The 20,221-nt window shown below is 48.4% G+C and overlaps 1 protein-coding gene across 1 annotated transcript in view; it reads left to right on the top strand.

Moving 5' to 3' along the window:
* The window catches only part of LOC126199272 (uncharacterized), a 252,436-nt gene that overhangs the window by 47,193 nt on the left and 185,022 nt on the right, over positions 1–20,221 (top strand). The window contains exon 3 of the mRNA XM_049936080.1: positions 4,353–4,518. Within this exon, the coding sequence (XP_049792037.1) occupies positions 4,353–4,518 (166 nt within the window). The remainder of the gene's footprint in view (positions 1–4,352; positions 4,519–20,221) is intronic.

Here is a 20,221-nt window from a genome sequence, read left to right on the forward strand (position 1 = left end):
TTATTGCTGTGTATGCATGTATGTCTGTTTCTGTGTAGTCTAAATGTAGTATATGTCTGTCGTTCATGTATTGCCTGTTCTAGGGAGCCTCAGTTTAAATGTATTTGATAAGGTCCATGTCCAGTTACGAAACGTACCATACCGCAATTGGGATCGATAAGTTTCATTCTCAACCGCTTTCTGACGCCAGGGAGGAAGTCATCCAGTCTATGTCCCTTATCACTTACATCCTACTCACCTTGCTCCGCCTGGATAGCAGTGTGTGTTAGCACGCTGCTGCCGGTAATCAGGGATTTCAGAAGATCCCAGATCGAATCTGTCCGGTGAGGTAACGACGAGGGCCAGCGAGCTGGCCAGCCTGTATGTGGTTTTTAGTGGTTTCCCACATCTGACTAGGTGAATGCCGGACTGGTATTAATGCCTCACCTTAGTTACACGACTCACGTATATTTCTGGTGAGGTAACGACGAGGGCCAGCGAGCTGGCCAGCCTGTATGTGGTTTTTAGTGGTTTCCTACATCTGACTAGGTGAATGCCGGACTGGTATTCATGCCTCACCTTAGTTACACGACTCACGTATATTTCTGAAAAACCATGACACACCTTGACATGAGGTGACGCTAGTTGGAGACAAGTGGGGTGCACAAATTCTGTCCTTGGGAGGGGGGGGGGGGGGGCGTGGCGACAGGAAAGGCACTGGCCATCCTCTGCTGCTAACACTGGTACAACGACTTTAATATGCTGACTTTGTGGTTGGTTGGTTGATTTCGACGTCATCGTCCCACCGGATGAGGGAAGGGTGTGGGAGGAAATTGGTTATGCCTTTTCAAAGGAACCATCCCAGAATTTTCCTGAAGCGATTTAGGGAAATCACATAAAACCTAAATCAGAATGGCCAGATGTAGGTTTGAACTGTTGTCCTCCCTAATACGGGTCCAGTGTGCTAACTGCTGCGCCACCTCACTCGGTATGACTGTGAAAACATGTGATAAAGCCAGGAAAAAGAAGAAGAAAAAAGATTTTTTTAGGCAGACAGTCCCTCATACCCCAACTTCCTACCTTCAGTGCTGGGCTAGGCAGATGTCGTATTGACATTTTATCCATTGTAAACACACTACCATTAGACGATGATGTCGTTCCCTTCCGTTCTACTCCGTGATGTACAGTGTTAATCATCCTGCGCTAAAAATGTAGGTGCAAACCTGCACAGCAGACACATCTCTGGAGATACGTGAGTTTGGCACCATCATGTAAAAACAAGAACGACCACTCATGATAAGCAGTGGTCCCAACGCCAGTTATACATATCTGAACATAGAACTGCCGTGTGCATGCAGATTCCTGTTGTCTGCAGTAAGAAGTTTCTGTTGGCTGTATTTTACGAAATGTTATCTACTTATTTCTGGTTATAAAAGTTAAGTCACTGGCTGCAACAGTGTCTGAAACAGAGAGCTATTGTATCAGTACAAGACTGCAGTGCTGCATTAGAAGGTGCCCACATAATCGGAATACTTTCTGCTACTATTTTTTTTTCTTTATTGATTTTCAATTCCCCCCGAAGGGGTCAGGCTGGCAGCAGCTTACTACGCTGCTCTACAGCCTACAGACTGTTGTTTAAAAAAGGAAAAAGAAAGAAACAAGAAAAACAGGCGATAAAATGGTGATTTAAAGTGTAAAATGGCGTAAAACTGCGGAAAGTTAAAACAGAAAGCAAAAGGGGTTGGCAATGTTGACAAAATACACAGGAATCAGACAAGTAACATAGTAGACACACAATTAAAAAACATGGCGACAGTCTGGTTTCTGTTCGCAAGTGATAAAAAAAAGCACACCCAGCGACAGTATGATGGCTGTTCGCTACACTTCCCAAAAGACACAACACGGAGCACGCACTGGAAAAGCACACTGTAAAACACTGCACGAAAAAGGCGGCACAAAGATGGCACTCCTGATCCAAGGCAGATGGGGGAGGGGGACCTGGAGTAGGGGGAAAAGCAAGGAGAGAGGAGAGGAAAAAACGAAAAGGGGGGGGGAACCAAGGAGGGAGAGGACTATTAAAGGGGGAGAAGGGCAGACGTGAGACAGAATGAGAGGAGGCAGAGGAGGGAAATGTAAAAGGACTCGGGGGAGAGAAGGGGGCAAAGAGAGGGGAGGTGTGGAAGAAAGAGGATGGAAGGGGGGAAGAGGGAGCCCGGGAAGAGGACAGAGGAAAGGAGGGGGGTGAGGATCAGAGTTGATAGGAGGGATAAATGGAGGGAGAGAGGGCATCATCTGGGAGGGGGAGTTGATGGAAGCCACCTTGGGAAAGGAGATGTAGGGTGTAGAGATGGAGGGTAGGGGGGACACAACGGTGAAGACGTGGCAGGGGGCGGGGATTGGAGAGGAGAGGAGCAATCAGAGGGTGAGGGGGTTCTGCTACTACTTAAGATACAAATTTTATAATCTATCTAGTGAATTCCTTACTCTAAATAGTACGGAAACTTTAGGGCTTCAAAAATATTACCTGTGCATTATATCTTTACTGTAAGCATTGACAAACATTCTAGACATGTTTATGTGCTCACTGTGTGTTAGGCACTGAAAGGTACGACGTGACGCAGTAGATGGGCATACTTGAGACACTGTGCAACGCATCTGTACAAAGCTTCATCAGACTTTCACTATGCTTTCAATTTCGCGACCGATCGGACCTCGTAAAGCAGAATAGCCCTCGTATCTACAGCCAGGCAGCTTGTATGGTGTTGCGATAATTTTGTTTATGGGCCACTACATAGAGTTCTGATCAAAAGTCAGAGAACAGTGTTTGGTGATGAATATCATAATTTTCATTCAACTTAAACGCTTTAAGTGGCACTTGCCAGGAAAGTTCTCAGAGGAAACGTGTGTTATCTGTTCCATATTTAACTGGCGTTTAGGGTGACATCTCGTGGCAGTAATGGGTGCTGCGAGATACCGTACTGCGTGGTCCACCCTACTGTATAGCCACATTCGTGCGAGCCATGGCCTCTTGCTGGCCACCTGTTTTCAGAATCAGTCAGCACGAGCTACTATTCCTCTGTAACATTTTTCCACATTTGCTTTCGCATCCCTTAAACATTAACTCTACACCAAAAAATCTATCTTTATCAGCAATGTCCGATAAGTTCTGCATTGCAGATCGTTTAGGAGGTCGATGTAACTCGCGCCAGACTTTTGCTGCCTTATGCCTCTCTCCTGTACCCAAAACATTTGCAGTGAATCAATCTATCTGCTAGTGAAAATATATCAAAGTTCCTACAAAAGTTCCTGACATTAGCCAGTACATACAGGCAGAAACCATGGGCAGGGGAACTTTAAATATGATATATATAGAAGATATACATGGTGTGCTGCCGGCCAGAGTGGCCGAGCGGTTCTAGGCGCTACAGTCTGGAACCGCGCGACCGCTACGGTCGCAGATTTGAATCCTGCCTCGGGCATGGATGTTTGTGATGTCCTTAGGTTAGTTAGGTTTAAGTAGTTCTAAGTCCTAGGGGACTGATGACCTCAGAAGTTAAGTCCCATAGTGCTCAGAGCCATTTGAACCATGGTGAGGTAATAACCGCCAGGGTAGCCAAGAGCGCTAATGCGCTGCTTCCTGGACTCAGGTAGGCGCACTGGCTCCGCTTCGAATCCGCCCGGCGGATTAATGACAAAGGCCGGTATGCCAGACAGCTTGGACGTGGTTTTTAGGTGATTTTCCACATCCCACTAGGTGAATACTGAGCTGGTCCCCACATTCCGCCCCAGTTACACGACTCACTGACATTTGTACACATTCTCACTATTTCATGGATTACACTAGATGCAGACTGCTGGGGTACACTACTTATGCCCCGGGGGGTTCAGGGTGATGGCAGGAAGGGCATCCGGCGACCCTCTGCAACTAACTCTGCCAAATCCGTAATAACACGGCTGACCCCGCGTTGTCTCAGGACAAGGCCCAAAGAAAGAAAGAAAGAAATATGGTGTGGTTCCCTTTGTGGCGCAGTCATCTCACAAATGCAGTCTTGCCATTTAGATGGTAGGCCCTCACCTAGAGGATACTATGAGATCTCATATTTTTGCGCCAGGTTCAGCACTGAGGGTGTAGGCGTTTTTTTTTCAGTTTATTGGTTTTTGGGAAGTGGTCACGCAGCCATCTCAATACTGAAATGTCAATTATGACAATACGTCGTAAGGAAAACCAAAACCCAGTCCTCGAGTGGAGAAAATCTCCGACCTGGTCGGGAACTGAACCCGGACCCCTTTGGTTGGCACTCAGCCGCACTGATTGCGCAGCTATCAAGGCGGACCGCGTGCAGGGCTGAGCCGGTGTGTCATGTCTGTTGCAGTGCTGCCATGGTATCGGCGAGCGCTGCAGACGGCAGAGGTGAAGGGCGTGGTGGCACTGGTGGTGCTGGCGCTAGGGCTGCCGCTGCTGCTCTACTGGCTGCTGTATGCTATCAAGGTCCCGCCCCCAGACACCATCGGCACCTGCAGCCTCTCCAGCGCCTACAGGTGAGTTACTGTCAGTCCTTACAATTCCTTCTACTGTCTGCCATTACACATTACACTACTGCTTAGCCGACTGTTGTCTTTTTTGCAATAAAAATCAACATGCCGAAGCCACTTCAATGAGTTTGTGTAATGCCGTAACCAATGGTTCCTCAAGATCAACGCTTTCAAAACCCAGGCAATAATAAGACTAACCTCCTTCGACTTGCACCTCAATGACTTCAATCTCACTATCGACAACCGTCCTATTTAGTTAAGTAACACACTAAAACACCTTGGACTAACAGTCGCCAGCTAACATGGAAATCCCGTGTAGTAACCATTCCTCAGAAAACCCAAAGTAGACTAAAACTACACTAAAGGAAAAAATGCAACATCGTCAAGCACCGTGTTCAGCGGCTCCGGGGTATAACGTGTGCATGCCAAGTGGTTATAGTTCTAGTGATTCATCTGTCACCGTCATTTTCTGTCATATGCCACTCAGCAGGCCAGTCTGTGCACTTTCTGTTTCGATTCTGCAGATAGTAACTGTGCTATGTTTGCAGGCGAGCAGTGTCTGCAACATTCTAGGGTACAGCTAAGCCCTACCAATTACACACTCCTGTTGAACAGCTTCAGCCATTTGAACAGGAACGCATTGTGGGCCTGCGGGAAGCTAAGTGGACGTATCGATGGACTGCTGCACATGTTGGGCGCAGTGTATCGCTGATGTGTCGCTGCTTTCAACAATGGACTGTGAAACATTTCCACACCCGTAGCCAGGTTCTGGACATCCGCATAGTACAAACGCATGTCAAGATTGACGCATTGTGCAATCAGTGGTGGCAGACCGAATATCATCCAGGGACGAAATCTGGGAACATATTACACCTACTGTGTCATCAGGGACCATTTGGAACCGTCTACTTGTAGCATGAATCAGAACACATGTGAATGTGGCCAGCCCACCGCTAACACCACGACACTGCCAATTATTGCCACTCTGATGTCGTGAGAGAGTTGACTGGAGAGTGAAATGGCGGCCTGTCGTCTTTGGCGATGAGAGGAGGTTCTGTCTGTATGCGAGTGATGGACATACACGTATATGGCATAGATCTGGTGAGTTGCCTATTCCAGAGAGCATTCACACACAACACAAAGGTCCCATCCTAGACTGTATGGTGGGGTGTGCCGCAACATGTGTGGTTTACAACAACTGCCTTGACCAGCAAAATCACCAGATCTCACACCAATTGAGCCCATACAGGACAAAATGAAGGGGGAACTTACCTGTTATCCAGGGCCTGAAGAAACCATTGCCGAATTGCAACAAAACGTGCAAGTCATTTGGGACAGTCTATCATTGGAAGCCATTAGGCACCTGTATGACCGTTTACATGCGAAAATACTCGCCTGTGCTATCGCCAGAGGCCGTATGATAATAATTGGGCACCCTTTACTGTGATATGTATGTTTCATTTGGCCATCATTAAAATTAAGAACAGATTATTGATGTGTTTAGAGATGTTATCGAGATTTACGGCAGAATTTTACGTGGGTTTTTTGGGGGATACGGACTTTCAGTGTCATACCTGGTACGACTTAAATACTGACAAAAGGGCAAAAATATTTCTCTTCCGGACCTTATATGTAGCAAACTCATTGCAGTAAGAAACTCTGGGAAGATCCGCGGCTGATCGAGGTATTTTATAGACAATAAAAAAAAAGGATTTCGTTGGGGTCAGCAGTTTTCAAGATATGATGTGATAAGTTTTAAAATGATTCCACAGCTCGAAATTTTACATCTTTTTCAAAAAAATTAAGATAACTCTGGCCTTAATCGAAATCAAGGACAAATTTTTGATGTGCTTAGAGACACTATACACATCTGTACCAGATATGAATTTCAGGTTTTTCATCTTATTTTTGTAGGAGAAAGAGAGTTTAAGGTGATTTTTTATCACCGCGGAGAGATGAACGTATGGCGACTGCCTGTAGACAGTATTTGTCGTGACATCGTAGCAGCTTAATACCTTAAACGTTAGATGCCAACTAATGTAAATCACACTACGTCCACACTGTCCTTTAATGGCTGCGTGCGACTATTTAGAAAGAGATCCTCCATCACTTCGCTAGGTCATGGATCGTTAGTAAGATACATTAAAAACCTATGTTTTTTTTATTCACAAATTCCTGTTGAAGTTGTCAGCGGGGTGATGGGAATGGAGGAAGCAAGCTCCACCCACTATAGCCCAACGTGAATGACTGGTGGTGTAGTGTGAATAAGCTGCACGTACTTCAGCAGTGCTGCACTACACATGTGTGTATTGCTTAGCATAGCACGGCAGGACACTCAACTTAGTGGGGAACGATAGGTTTAGGACTGGTGGGTGAGGTGAGGGGCAAGGAGAAGGCAGCGTCAGCTGCTACCTGCAGTGCTGACATCATTACCCGTGACTATTTGTGCAGTTAAACTTTGCGTCGACGGGTAGCCTACCGTTGGCAGCGCTTGAAGACAAATGAATATTAAAGATAGAAACGAAGAGGCTACCTGTGTGAGCACGCACAGCAAACATGACAATAAAAGGTTTGTTAATAACACTGAAAGAGGGATTTCACCTGAAATCGTACCAATGACTACAGGTGACAGTTTACGTTTTGAATCTAATGGGTTATTATTGTCAACAAAAATAAAATCTACAGGAAAACTTCTGAATAATTACTTAACGTAGGTATATAGACTTTGTGACAGTGTTAAACATACTCATTCTATTGTGGATTAAATTTTAAAAGGAACATATAATTGGACTGCATTTCGTTGGTAGCCCTATTTTTCAGTCCATGAATACAACAAATAATGTTTCATTTGGCAGATAAAGACTTTTTTGGGCGCTTCACGAGAAAACGTCGAGCAAGATTAAATGTAGTCCCTTCTTTATATGTGACAGCCTTCTCTGTTTATCTTTCCTTTGTCCCCCTTTTTTTTCTCTCTTTATTGTCATTTTGAAACCTGTATACAGGCAGGCCTGCAGCAGCATACTACGCCGCTCTTTGGCCGCAGAGAAACACAAAAGATAGAAATGAAGACAATTAGAGTAAAAAGGTGGTGGACATATAAATGGAGACAAACACTTTTTAAAATACAAGGTGCCGTTCACGGGCGTAGAGTCCAAGATAAAATTGTTCAGACACTTGGACACAGACAGAACCGCCCTTTGTCCCCTTCGACCATGCTCTATTTAAGATAACTCAGAGCGTAAAACGTTGCGTGCACGTTACTCCATAGTTCCGCCATCTGTTGGTAAAATTGTGAAGTATTACGAAGCTTTATTGTACGAGCGAGGCGAAGCGAGCGTAGCAGCGGCTGAGCGGGGAACTGGGCAACTTCGCTAGGCTTCCGTACTTCACGAATGAACTACTTCATTTGAACGCTTCACGGCAAAGAGTGAAATGAATGAAGTAGTTCACGGCAATGAACGAGTTCGACCCATCTCTACTTCATACTGACTCCTGTATGTATGGTACTGTATTTCTGGATCGCTAGTGTTGGCAGCTGTTGGGGTCAAGCCACTACATTTAACATGGGATAGTTTTCAGTTGCTTCAACATCAGAGGGTTGGATCCCCTCAGTCGACGACGTCAGGTTGTAATCTCCGTCTTCGGCGGTTGTGTCTGTCTGTCTGTCTGTCTGTCTGCCTGCCTGCCCGTCGCTTCCTGCTGTCGCTGTTCGTCCGTCTGTCCGCCTGCCTGCTCGCTGTCCGTCCGTCCGTCCGTCCGTCTGCCTGTTCGCCGCCGTCTGCTGTCCGTACGTCCGTCTGTTCGTCGTCGCCGCCGCCGCCGGTGCCCGCCGCCGCCGCCGCCAGCCGGTGCCCGCCGCCGCCGCCACCGCCGCCATCCGGTGCCGCCTGGTCGCCGCCGTCGCCGCCGTCCTGCCCTGGTCTACGGCCGTCTTCGTCTTCATCCGTCTTCGTCTTTGTCTGTCCCCAGTTTCTGTCCTTTCCTCTCCGTTCTGTTCGTTATTGTTTCTGTCTACCGTCATGTCCGCCCCCACCACCGCTGCCACCGCTACCACCACCGCCATAGTTTATACTTCCCCTTCCGCCGCCTCCACCACTATAACTTGGTGTGCCCAGTCCCACCCCCCTCCTTCCATCCCACCTCTCCTCACTCTCCCTTCACCCTCTATCTTTGTCGCCCCCTCTCCCGCTTCTTCCTCTCGCCCCTCTCGTTCTGATACTTTCCCCCCACTCCCCCAGCCTGTCACTGCAGCTCCGGCTCGGGTGGTGGCCCGTCGGGCCACTGTCCACGCCCAGCTCTCACCGTCACCTTCGCCATCACCGCAGCCACTGCCACCGTCATCGTCATCGCCGTCGCCTTCGCCTTCACCTTCACCGTCACCATCACCATCTCCGGCGCCGACTCCGGCCCCGGGACCTGCCCCTCCCCGCCACATTCCCGTTGTTCCCGTCCCCCACACCTCCTACACCGCCGTCAAGCGCCCCAGTGGCACCCCTGCTTCCTCTGCTTCCAAAAAGGCTCCGCCTCGTCCTCCTTGCCCCACCCATGATCCCATGGATGTCTCCCCGCCTGTCCCTGCCCCCTCCTCCTCCTCCTCTACCACCTCCTCCTACCACTACCTCCTCTCCCGTCCTGATCCCTCTCTCCTTGAAGCCCGGAACCTCACCCTCTTCCTTCGCCAGCATTGTCCTGGTGCCCCCATCTCCCTCCTCACTCCTCACCGTGATTCGGTCCTCATCTCCTCCCCCAGCCCAACCCTCCACACATACCTCCTTTCCCGCATCCCTGTCACCCGCTTTGGCCCTCATGCCTCTCTCACCCCTGCTCCTTCCCCACCTCCCTCCCGCCAACCCCAACCTCCGTGTCGCCCGCCAACTCTCACCGCCGTGATCACTCGGCTTAGTCCAGTGATCACGGAGGAGGAGGTGTTGGCGGAGCTCAAGGCGCATCCCCATTTGGAGGTGCGTGCGGTTCGCCGCATACATAACGCTGCCGGCCCCACCCGCCTTATGCGGGTTTTTTCTGAGCACGCCCCCTCCATTGACCGTCTCCTGAAGGAGGGTGCCCTCCTTTTTAACCAGCGGTACAAGGTCGACCCCTCCCGTTCCCCTCCTCAATCCCTGCGCTGCCAGAGGTGTCTGCGCTATAACGCGCACCCCACAGCTGAGTGCCGCGAGGCCCCCACCTGCCCGCATTGTCGGCAAGCGCACTTCCTCCGGCAGTGCCCTAACCTCCAATCCCCTCCTTCCTGCAATACCTGCAATCTCCCCCATCCCACCTACTCCCAAAAGTGTAAAGCCCGACCCCCTCCAACCACTCCTGAACTCACCGTCCCTGTCCGTCCCCTGGACGCCCCCACCCCTCCTGGCAATTCCCTTCTTCCCCCCCCCCCCCACCGCTGAGGACATCATCAGGTTCCTAACCATCGTCCTCCAGAATGTTCATCCCTTTCAGCGCCCCCACACCCTCCAGCAAATCTCCCTTGCCGCCCGTTCCGTATTCCAACTCAAGATGTACGCCACCTACTCCAACAACCAGGCCCATTTCACCTTCTCCCGCCTTGACACCCTCGTCTAAATCCCGATCATGGCGCGACAGCAACATATCCTTTTCAACAACATCCGCTCCCTACCCGCCAACAGGAACCTCTTCCTGCACACCCTTGCCACCCACCGCGTGGATGCCTTCCTCCTTAATGAAACCTTCCTCCAACCCCACCACACCATTCACACTTCGCCCTACCTCCTCCACCGCTCCGATAATCCCCTCCCAATTGCGCGTGGCGGAGTTGCCATTGGTCACCACCGCCAGATCCCCGTTCGGCTCCAACTCTCCTTCCCGACCCCACCGAACACCTGATCCTTAGTCTCTTCTTCCCCGGCCTTACCGTTACCTGCGCCACCATCTATGTCCGCCCCAACGCTCCTATTCCCTTCGACTTCCTCTCCCACGTCGATCGTACCTTTTCCTCCTACGTGATCGCCGCCGACCTCAACATCCATAGTCGTTCCGCCGCCCAGTTACGGCGGTGGCATCGGTTCCTCTCCTCCCTTCAAGGCGACCTCATTCCCATCCCCCAGCACACCCGTCCCGAATCCAACTCCACTCCTGATGTTATCCTCTCCTCCCCCAACCTCCTTGGCCGCATAACGGTGGATGTCCTGGAGCCTATTGGCAGCGACCACCTCCCTGTCCTCCTCACCGTTTCAGACGGTCGTCGCCCCCGCCCCGACCCTCGTAATGACCCTCCCCCTAAGTATGTCCATGACTACTCCCGTGCCGACTGGAATGCCTACCGGGATACCCTTTCCACCCAGGTCGATAGCCACCCCTTCACCTACCACCACCCTGACGATGTTACCCATGCCGCTTCCTTTCTCCAGCAGACCTTGTCTGAGGCCGTGGAGGCCCATGTCCCTATTGTCGCCATCCACCCCCACCGTCCTACCTTACCCCCACAGGCCGTCCTCCTCCTCCGTGAATCCCGTCGTCTGTACCGTGCCTTCCTCCGCACGCGTGACCCGGACACACTACGACGCCACCGGCAACTCCAGCGACACATTCGTAATTTGCTCGCGGCTAAGAAACGCCGGGACTGGCGACAGACATGCACCCGTTTAAATGCTACCCTACCAATAAACTCGTCCAAGTTCTGGTCGGCCTTCCGTCGCCTTACTGGAACTATGCCCTCCCCTTATTATCCTCTTCTCCATGATGATCACCCTTTCCCTGACTCCCTTAGTAAGGCCAACCACTTTGCCTCCTACCTCTCCGATGTATTTTCCATTCCCGATGATCCGCAGTTCGATTACTCCCTCTTCCCGGATATCCGCGATCGAACTGACACATCTGTCCCTCCCCTCGCTCCTGGTTTCCAGTACTTGGACAACATTGCACACACGGAACACAATGCCCCTATCACTACACAGGATCTCATTGCTACACTCCGCACGAAACGCAACACCGCTCCTGGCCGCGATCGTGTCACCTACCGTCACCTTCGTGAAGCTCCTGTCTCTTTCCTCTCCACCCTGGCCAGGCTCTACAATGTAGTCCTGTCCACCGGTTACTACCCCGACCTGTGGAAAACCTCCCGTATCCTCATGTTCCTTAAACCTGGCAAACCGCCGTCAGCCGTCTCCTCCTACCGCCCCATCTGCCTTACCTCGGTCTTCAGCAAGGTCCTGGAATCTATCCTCACCCGCCGCATGCACCAGCACCTCCGCCAGCACCGCCTCCTTCCCGTTACCCAGTGTGGCTTTCGGCCGTCCTTCTCTTCCGACGACCTTCTCCTTCACCTCACTCATCTCCTTACCGAACAGCTTATTTCCCGTCGCTCCGCAATCTTCCTCTCCCTGGACCTCGAACGTGCCTATGACCGCGTATGGCATTCCGGTCTCCTCTTCAAGCTCCAAACCTTCGCCCTTCCCATTAACTACGTCCGTCTGATCGGCTCCTTTCTCTCCCACCGTCCTTCCTATGTCACCGTCCATAACACAGATTCCTACACCTTTTTCCCCTCTGCCGGTGTGCCCCAAGGCTCCGTCCTCTCCCCCCTTCTGTACCTCTTGTACACGGCGGATATGCCGCCGCCGTCAGCCCCCGTCCACCTTCTCCAGTTTGCCGATGACACCGCCTTCCTTGCCCTTGCCCCCACCCTACAGCGCTCCCAACACCTTCTCCAATCCCATCTTGACCGGTTCACCGCTTGGTGCAACCAGTGGTTGCTCAAGGTCAATCCCTCCAAAACCCAGGCGATCATTGTAGGCAAAACCACCCCTTCCTTCCGCCTCCTTGATTTCTACATCACCATCTATGGCCGTCCTATCGCCCTCACTCCCACCCTTAAGTACCTTGGCGTCACCCTCGACCGTCGCCTCTCCTGGACTCCCCACCTCCGGACAATCCAAGCCAAGGCACGCTCCCGACTCAATCTCCTCAAGCTCCTCTCTGGCCGTACTTGGGGTCTGGACCCCTGCACCATCCTCCACACCTATAAATCCCTCATCCGCCCTATCCTTTGTTATGCCCATCCGGCTTGGATATCCGCCCCCCCTCCCTTTTATAAATCCCTCCAAATCCTTGAACGCCATGCTCTCCGCCTCGCCAATCGCATCCGTCTCCCCTCCCCCACGCGGATCCTGTATGATCTCATCCCCTTCCCCCACCTCCTGCTTTTCCTTGAAAGGATACGGATCCTGTACACCTCCCGTAAACTCGACCCTCCTCACCCGCTCGTCTCCCCGATCCTCTCCCACCCCCGGGCGCTGCCGCGCCTGTATGCCCACATCCCACCTGGTCTCCATCTCTCCACCCTCCTTACCCTCTCCCAAGGTGGCTTCCGCCAGCTCCCCCTCCCTGATGATGTCCTCCTCCCCTCCATCTACCCCTCCTATCAACTTTGACCCTGCCCCCCCCACTTCCTGTGTCCTTTCCTTTAGGCACCCTCCCTCCCTTCTCTTCCCTTCCCTTCCCTTCCCTTCCCTTCTCTTTCCTTTTTCCCCGTCACCTCCCTCCACCCCTCTTCCCCCGGGCTTCCCCTCCCCCTTCCTCCCTCCCCCCTTTTCTCCTCTGCCCGTGGCATCTCTGCTCTCCCCTCTCCCACTCCCCTTCCTCCTCCTCATCTCTTGGCAGGTCCCCGGACTCACACACGCATAGTGAACATTCGCGCGCCGGAGATCATCGCCATCAGTGTCTAGTGTGTGTGCTTCGTTTTGTGTTTCCTGGAGTTACAACTCAACTGTTCACATGTGCTGTCGCCTTTCTCCGTGTTTTGTGCGCCGTGTCAACAAGTTTTAGTGTTTTTATCGTCCAACGTGAACGGCTTCTTGTTTATTGTTTTTTGTATCTCCATTTTTTGCCCGCCGTTTTTTTGTATTGTTTGTATCGCCTCTATGTCATGTTATTGTTCCACTTAAGGCTGAAGAGCAGCGTACTATGCTGCTGCCAGCCCGCCTGTATAGGTGATTAAAATTACAATAAAGGAAAAAAAAATCAGTTGCTTGTGTGAGGGCCTGCCTTCGTTGATGGGATTTTTGCCTGACCGATAACATTCTGGGCAGGTAGAGGCACACATTAACAGAGTGACAACAACAAATCCGACGAGGTTAGTGGGATCATGGTTAGAACCAGAAAATCAGTGGAAATTGCTTAAGGAAAGACACAGAGTAAAGACCCTCTACTAAGAAAATAGAAGAAAAGTAAATGCAAATGACTGAACCAAATAACATTTACACACTCAGACCAGTGTTCACATTTGTATTGCTTATTTTGTAAATTATGACGTTAGCAAAGATGTTGTAAGTAGGCTGTTTAGGTTTTTATGTTGGTAATGCCACGTAGCGCTCTGTATGAAAATCAGTGACTGTGCTGTGTGCAGTCTGTGGCTGGTTTGCATTGTTGGAATATTTGCTATTGTAGTGTTGGGCAGTTGGATGTGAACAGCGCGTAGCGTTGCGCAGTTGGAGGTGAGCCGCCAGCAGTAGTGGATGTGGGGAGAGAGATGGCGGAGTTTTGAGAGCGGATGCTAAGTATGCCTACCAGTAGTTAGTGCCTTCAGTAGTTAGAATCTTTTATTTAGCTGCCAGTATTGGTGCTCGCTGTATTGCTGTAGTTCGAGTAACGATGATTTTTGTGAGGTAAGTGATTCAAGAAAGGTATAGGTTATTGTTAGTCAGGGCCATTCTTTTGTAGGGATTATTGAAAGTCAGACTGCGTTGCGCTAAAAATATTGTGTGTCAGTTTAGTGATGATCAGAATAAGTAAAGAGAGAAATGTTTGAGAACGTTCAGTTGTGCTCATCTGTTTGAAAATCGAATAACGTAAGAGGTTTATCAGCACAGTCATTTATAATTTTTCCAAGGGGACGTTTCAATGTGAGAGTTTTTTGCTGTTATAGTACTTAAATCAATTTGGACACGTTGAGACATGTACCTGATTAATATTTGGACTTATGATTTCTGAAGGCTACATTTTTGTGAACAGTAATTTCTTCCTACTGATGTAAACAAATTGTTATTATTATATGAAAACATTTGTTCCCTTGTTGGGTGTCCACAATTAAAGTTACAGTTTCAAAACGTTGTAAAAAGAGAACCACCGCTCAGAATGACGTCAAATTTCAAAAGCATGTTATTGACGCTGTGGAAAACGTCACAAAAAAAGGAATTACGAAAATCTTACCGATAGATGATGCTGTAAGTGTGTTAACATTGATGGTGTCGGCTACAAATGACAGATTAATCGCAATATGATATCTATGGTTTGAGTTGCACATGACACCATTCATGCTGTTCTTTATGCATGCCTGCACAAGTTCGGCAATCAACAGTTGTAGTACTTTTAGTTAGTTAAGCCCATCCACCATGGCAAGGCCGTACCACATGGATGGGAAAAATTGCCCTGAGGCCAAAACCTGCAAAAACAGAAAAAAAAACAAAATGACACCAGTTTTTAATTTTCCTGTGGCCAAAAACCGCGTGAATAGTAAAACGATATAGTTTTCTAACTGTAGTGAGATTGGCACAAGACATGTTCAGTATGCTGTCCACCGTTTCCTGCCACAAGTTGAAATCGAGAAACAGTATCTTCCGCAACAGATCGGAGTATCTCGGGGATCAATTTCAAATTGGACTGCACAATGTGTGCCTTCAATCTAGCTACATTCGTAATTGGAGCACGACACTGCTACACCATTCCTGCACGTCTATGGCCACTTATTCAACAGAAGTCGAGTCAACTGCTTTCCTCCCTCTGCCACATTGCACTTCAGAACAACCTGATTTTTTTTTTCAAATTTTGTAATCATTTTCTCCAGACACTTAACAGACGTTGGACCAATGCCTTTTTTCATAGCCTTGAGTGTCCGCAACCTCTGCAGGGTTACTGGCGCACAGTTACCGTTCTTTTAAAAGAGCACCGCGCCGTCCTTCATGGACACAGTCATGTTGAGCATGTCGGACACGAACTGAGAAACAGCTGTATGCCTCGTGTCTGTTAATGTGCATATTCTAAAGCGTACAGTGCCATCTATTGGTAAAGTTTTCGTTAAATTTTTTTAGTCCGTTACGTTCCCTCCTGAGTAATATGCTGTTCAAATTTGACGCCGGCCGTTGAGGCCGAGCTGTTCTAGGCGCTTCAGTCCCGAACCGCCCTGCTGCTACGGTCGCAGGTTCGAATGCTGCCTCGGGCATGGATGTTTGTGATGTCCTTAGGTTAGTTAGTTTTAAGTAGTTCTAAGTCTAGGGGACTGATGACCTCAAATGTTAAGTCTCATAGTGCTTAAACCTATTTTAACAATTTTGAACCAAATTTGACATCAGTCTGAGCAGTCGTTCTCTTTCTACAACATTTTGAAACTGGAACTGTAATTATGGACACCGTCTAAATTAAAGTCCCACATCGTGGCTTATGTCTGTACGTTTGGGCTAATACGAGGCATTAGTTGGTTGGTTGGTTTGGGGAAGGAGACCAGACAGCGAGGTCATCGGTCTCATCGGATTAGGGAAGGAAGTCGGCCGTGCCCTTTGAATGGAACCATCCCGGCATTTGCCTGGAGCGATTTAGGGAAATCACGGAAAACCTAAATCAGGATGGCCGGAGGCGGGATTGAACCGTCGTCCTCCCGAATGCGAGTCCAGTGGAGGCATTAGTGTAGGGATTTTGATAGTTACCGTAATATATAGACTACTGTGTGCGGAAGTTTCGCAGATATAAGTTATAAATATTTCGTGCAAATTTGCTGAACTATGATGAATTAAAGGCCACCACAACGATGTGATTGTCACTTTTCAGGCTTCCCCAACGGATCTGTTGCAAATACATTTCTCGTGTTCGCTGCCGGATCGTATTGTATAAATCCCACAACATTTCATCGATGCAACCGATCGACATCTTGCCTGCTCCTGGACTGATACATGTCGACGTTGCCGCGCGATTATCATCAGTCGCGCCTTGCAGCAGTCACAGCAGCAACTACCACCACCTGAAGATGTGGAGCGGTTGAATCGATGAAATATTGTAGGATTTACACAGTATAATCCGGCGGCGGACCCGATAAATGTGTTTGCAATGAGATTGTCATACAGCGGTGAATGGCAGAACTCCTTTGAATCATCCTTACAAGTGTAAGGCTGCCGCAGGCAGCAACAAACTGGTGCGAGGCTTCTACCAGCGGAAGGCCGGCGCGAGCTACCGCCGGCTTCCTGAGTGAACTTGCGATGCAGGACGTATCAAATATCAAGCCGATAAGAATAGATTTTTTTTGATACAGAGTTACTGTTTAAGTCGTGGAACTCACGCCGGGACTGGTGACGTAGTTGGGTGGCCAGCAAGTGCTCATAGCTCGCGCTGAACTACGTTGCGGCCAGGCGGAACGCATTTTGCAGGCGCTGTAGTTAGGCGGGAATTCCTTGGTGTGTGCTGCTTATATTATGCGGGTTATAGTAAAGAAATGGTGTTCATTTACCTGACGTTGTTCTCTGAATTTTAATCCTAACTCTGGGTAGTGGCTCGTAAACAAAATTAATGGTTTAAATGGTTCAAATGGCTCTGAGCACTTTGGGACTTAACATCTGAGGTCATCGGTCCCCTAGAAATTAGAACTACTTAAACCTAACTAACCTAAGGACATCACACACATCCATGCCCGAGGCAGGATTCGAACCTGCGACCGTAGCGGTCGCGCGGTTCCAGACTGAAGCGCCTAGAACCGCTCGGTCACACCGGCCGGCCAAAATTAATGCTACATCAGGTAAGTCACCCGGCTGTAGATAATTACGAGGAGAACACGGTAAGTGCCTTAACCCGATTTCCCAGAATCTTCGTTTAATGGAACAGGAATGAAAATAGGCGAACACGTGTTTTTGAAAATATTCGACCGTTTCTGAGAAAACGACGGACAAAGTTTTCGAGGTACTGTATGTGGCTTCTAGCAGACGATAATCTCGTCCGGAGAAATGCAGGAACTCGCGAGGCAGTACTGACCCTACGACTTACCTTAGCAGATAGGGTAAGGAAAGGCAAACCTACATTTACTGCATTTGGGAATGCTGACTGGAATACCCTCTTTGAAATTCTGAAGATAGCAGGGGCAAAATATGGGGAGGCGAAACGCTATTTACAACTCGTACAGAACCAGATGACAGTTATAAGAGGCGAGGAGCCTGAAAGGGAAGCAGTTGTTGGGAAGGGAATGAGACAGGTTTGTAGCCTATCCCCCATGCTATTCAATATGTACGTCGTACAAGCAGTAAAGGAGACCAAAGAAAAATTTGGAGTAGGAATTACAGTCCAGCGAGAAGAAGTAAAAACTTTGCCAATGAAAATTATAATTCTGTCAGAGACAGCAAAGGTCTTGGAACAGCAGTTGAAAGGAATGGACAGTGTCTCGAAAGGAGGGTATCAGATGAACATCAACAGAAGCAAAGGAAGGATACTGGAATGTGGTCGAATGAAATCAGGTGATGCTAAGGGAATTAAATTAGGAAGCGAGACACTTAAAGTAGTAGATGAGTTTTGCTGTTTGGGGGGCAAAATAACTGATGATGGCCGAAGTAGAGTGGATATAAAATGTAGACTGGCAAAGGCAAGGAAACATTTCTGAAGAAGAGAAATTTGTTAACATCGATTATAGGAAGTCTTTTCTGAAGGTATTTGGCTAGAGTGTAGCCACGTATGGAACTGAAACATGGACGATTAACAGTTTAGATAAAAAGAGAATAGATTCTTTCGAACTGTGGTGCTTCAGAAGAATGCTGACGATTAGGTTGGCAAATCACAAAATTAATGAGGTGCTACTGAATACAATTGAGGAGACAAGCAATCTGTGGCACTACTTGACCAAAAGACGGGATCAGTTGACAGGACACATACTGGGACATCAAGGGATCACCACTTTAGTATTGGAGGGAAGTGTGGGTGGTAAAAACCGTAGAGGGAGACCAAGACATGAATGCAGTAAGCAGATTCAGAAAAGATGTAGGTTGCAGGAGTTATTCGGAGGTGAAGAAGTTCGCACAGGATAGAGTAGCATGGAGAACTGCATCAAACCAGTCTTCGGACTGAAGACCACAACGGCAACAATCGCATCTGAAATGCTGGCTAGCGTCGCGGACTCTGAGTTTCGTGCCCCGTGATCGAAACGCGATTAGTTTTTACTTATTTTATTTTATTTATTTATTTTCCCTCATTTATCTGACCATGTCCATAGCAGTTTACTACACGAAAGTTTCATATCAAGTAAGGGGATAGAAGGGCGTCATATTAGTTGAAAAATTACAGCTGGGTTTCGCAATAAGTGTCACACATTTACGAGTATTTTGGGGTATATGTGCGTATCGTATTTTCAAAGGTTACAATCTCATTACATGCTCATATTCTTATATTTACTTCTTGTATGAATTCCGGCCGCTGTGGCCGAGCGGTTCTAGGCGCTTCAGTCCTGAACCACGCGGCTGCTACAGTCGCAGGTTCGAATCCTGCCTCGGGCATGGATGTGTGTGATGTCCTTAGGTTAGTTAGGTTTGAGTAGTTCTAAGTTCTAGGGGACTGATGACCTCAGATGTTAAGTCCCATGGTGCTTGGAGCCTTCTGAACCATTTTGTATGAATTCTTTCATTAAACCTTACATTTTATTCTTATGTTTATTCTTGAGGATGATTTGGTGCATTCCTTTGGATGAAACCGATGGTAGAAACATTCTAAACATCGGAATTCCGAACACCATGAGCATCAATCGAAGGAAGTTTACCACAGCAGCAGTTCTACGTATGAATGTCACTCGGGAAAGAAACGTCGTTAACATTGTTGATGATTTCACACGATGGCAATAATTTCTCGACAAACGAAGCATAACGGATCACTTCGCTGAAAAATGGCGCTTGCAACTGATTTTGAACCAAGATACGCTAAGGGAATTTCACCGAAAACAGGTTGAAGTAATTTTCTCATTCATTTTTTCTTTAATTCATTGACCAGACATACAGTTAGTAGACGAATAGCAACAACGTTATTTCAGTACACATTGGAAACATTGCTATCGTAATATCCAACAGACATGGGCAGACAAAAAAAAAAAAATTCGGATTTCAAGCACAGGGTACAAAACTGAAGCCGCGACGTTAGCCACTGTGCCACCACTTTCGTTAACCTGTTTATTCGCTAAAAGGCACATTAAGTAGCTCGAAAATTTTGACCATAGCTTTTCACAGGGGAATCTCCGCGCCGCACCCCCCTCAGATTTAGTGGTAAGTTGACGCATTGGATAGCCCGCCAAAAAATTACATAGATCAAGCTTGAAAACAGGAAGACGGTGTATTAAAGTTTGGAAGAAAAAAGAAAACTAGAAACAGTGGACGGTCCGAATGTAATGTGTTAGTATCGAGGAACGTTAACGACCGTTTGGTCTTGGTTTTGTGGTCACGGTGTTGGACTACGACAGGGGAGCTCCGGGTTTAGATCTCCCTCTGTCCTCCTTTCGCAAAATTACGAACTTTTCGTTAGGTCATTGGCGTGTCTGTTCACTATATTCAGATTTGTGTTTGAATCGTGGTGTAATGTCAGTTTGCAACAGCAATGTGTAACGAAGGGAACTCCAGACGTACGTACCTCCCATTTGTTCTACACAGGTACCACACGTTATGACTCTTGCGTTCCGTTTTACAAGACTTGGCTCTTTAATTACTTTGTTGTAACATAGCTAACACCTGTT

Source organism: Schistocerca nitens, chromosome 8 (assembly GCF_023898315.1).
Source record: "Schistocerca nitens isolate TAMUIC-IGC-003100 chromosome 8, iqSchNite1.1, whole genome shotgun sequence".
NCBI classification, from domain to species: domain Eukaryota; kingdom Metazoa; phylum Arthropoda; class Insecta; order Orthoptera; family Acrididae; genus Schistocerca; species Schistocerca nitens.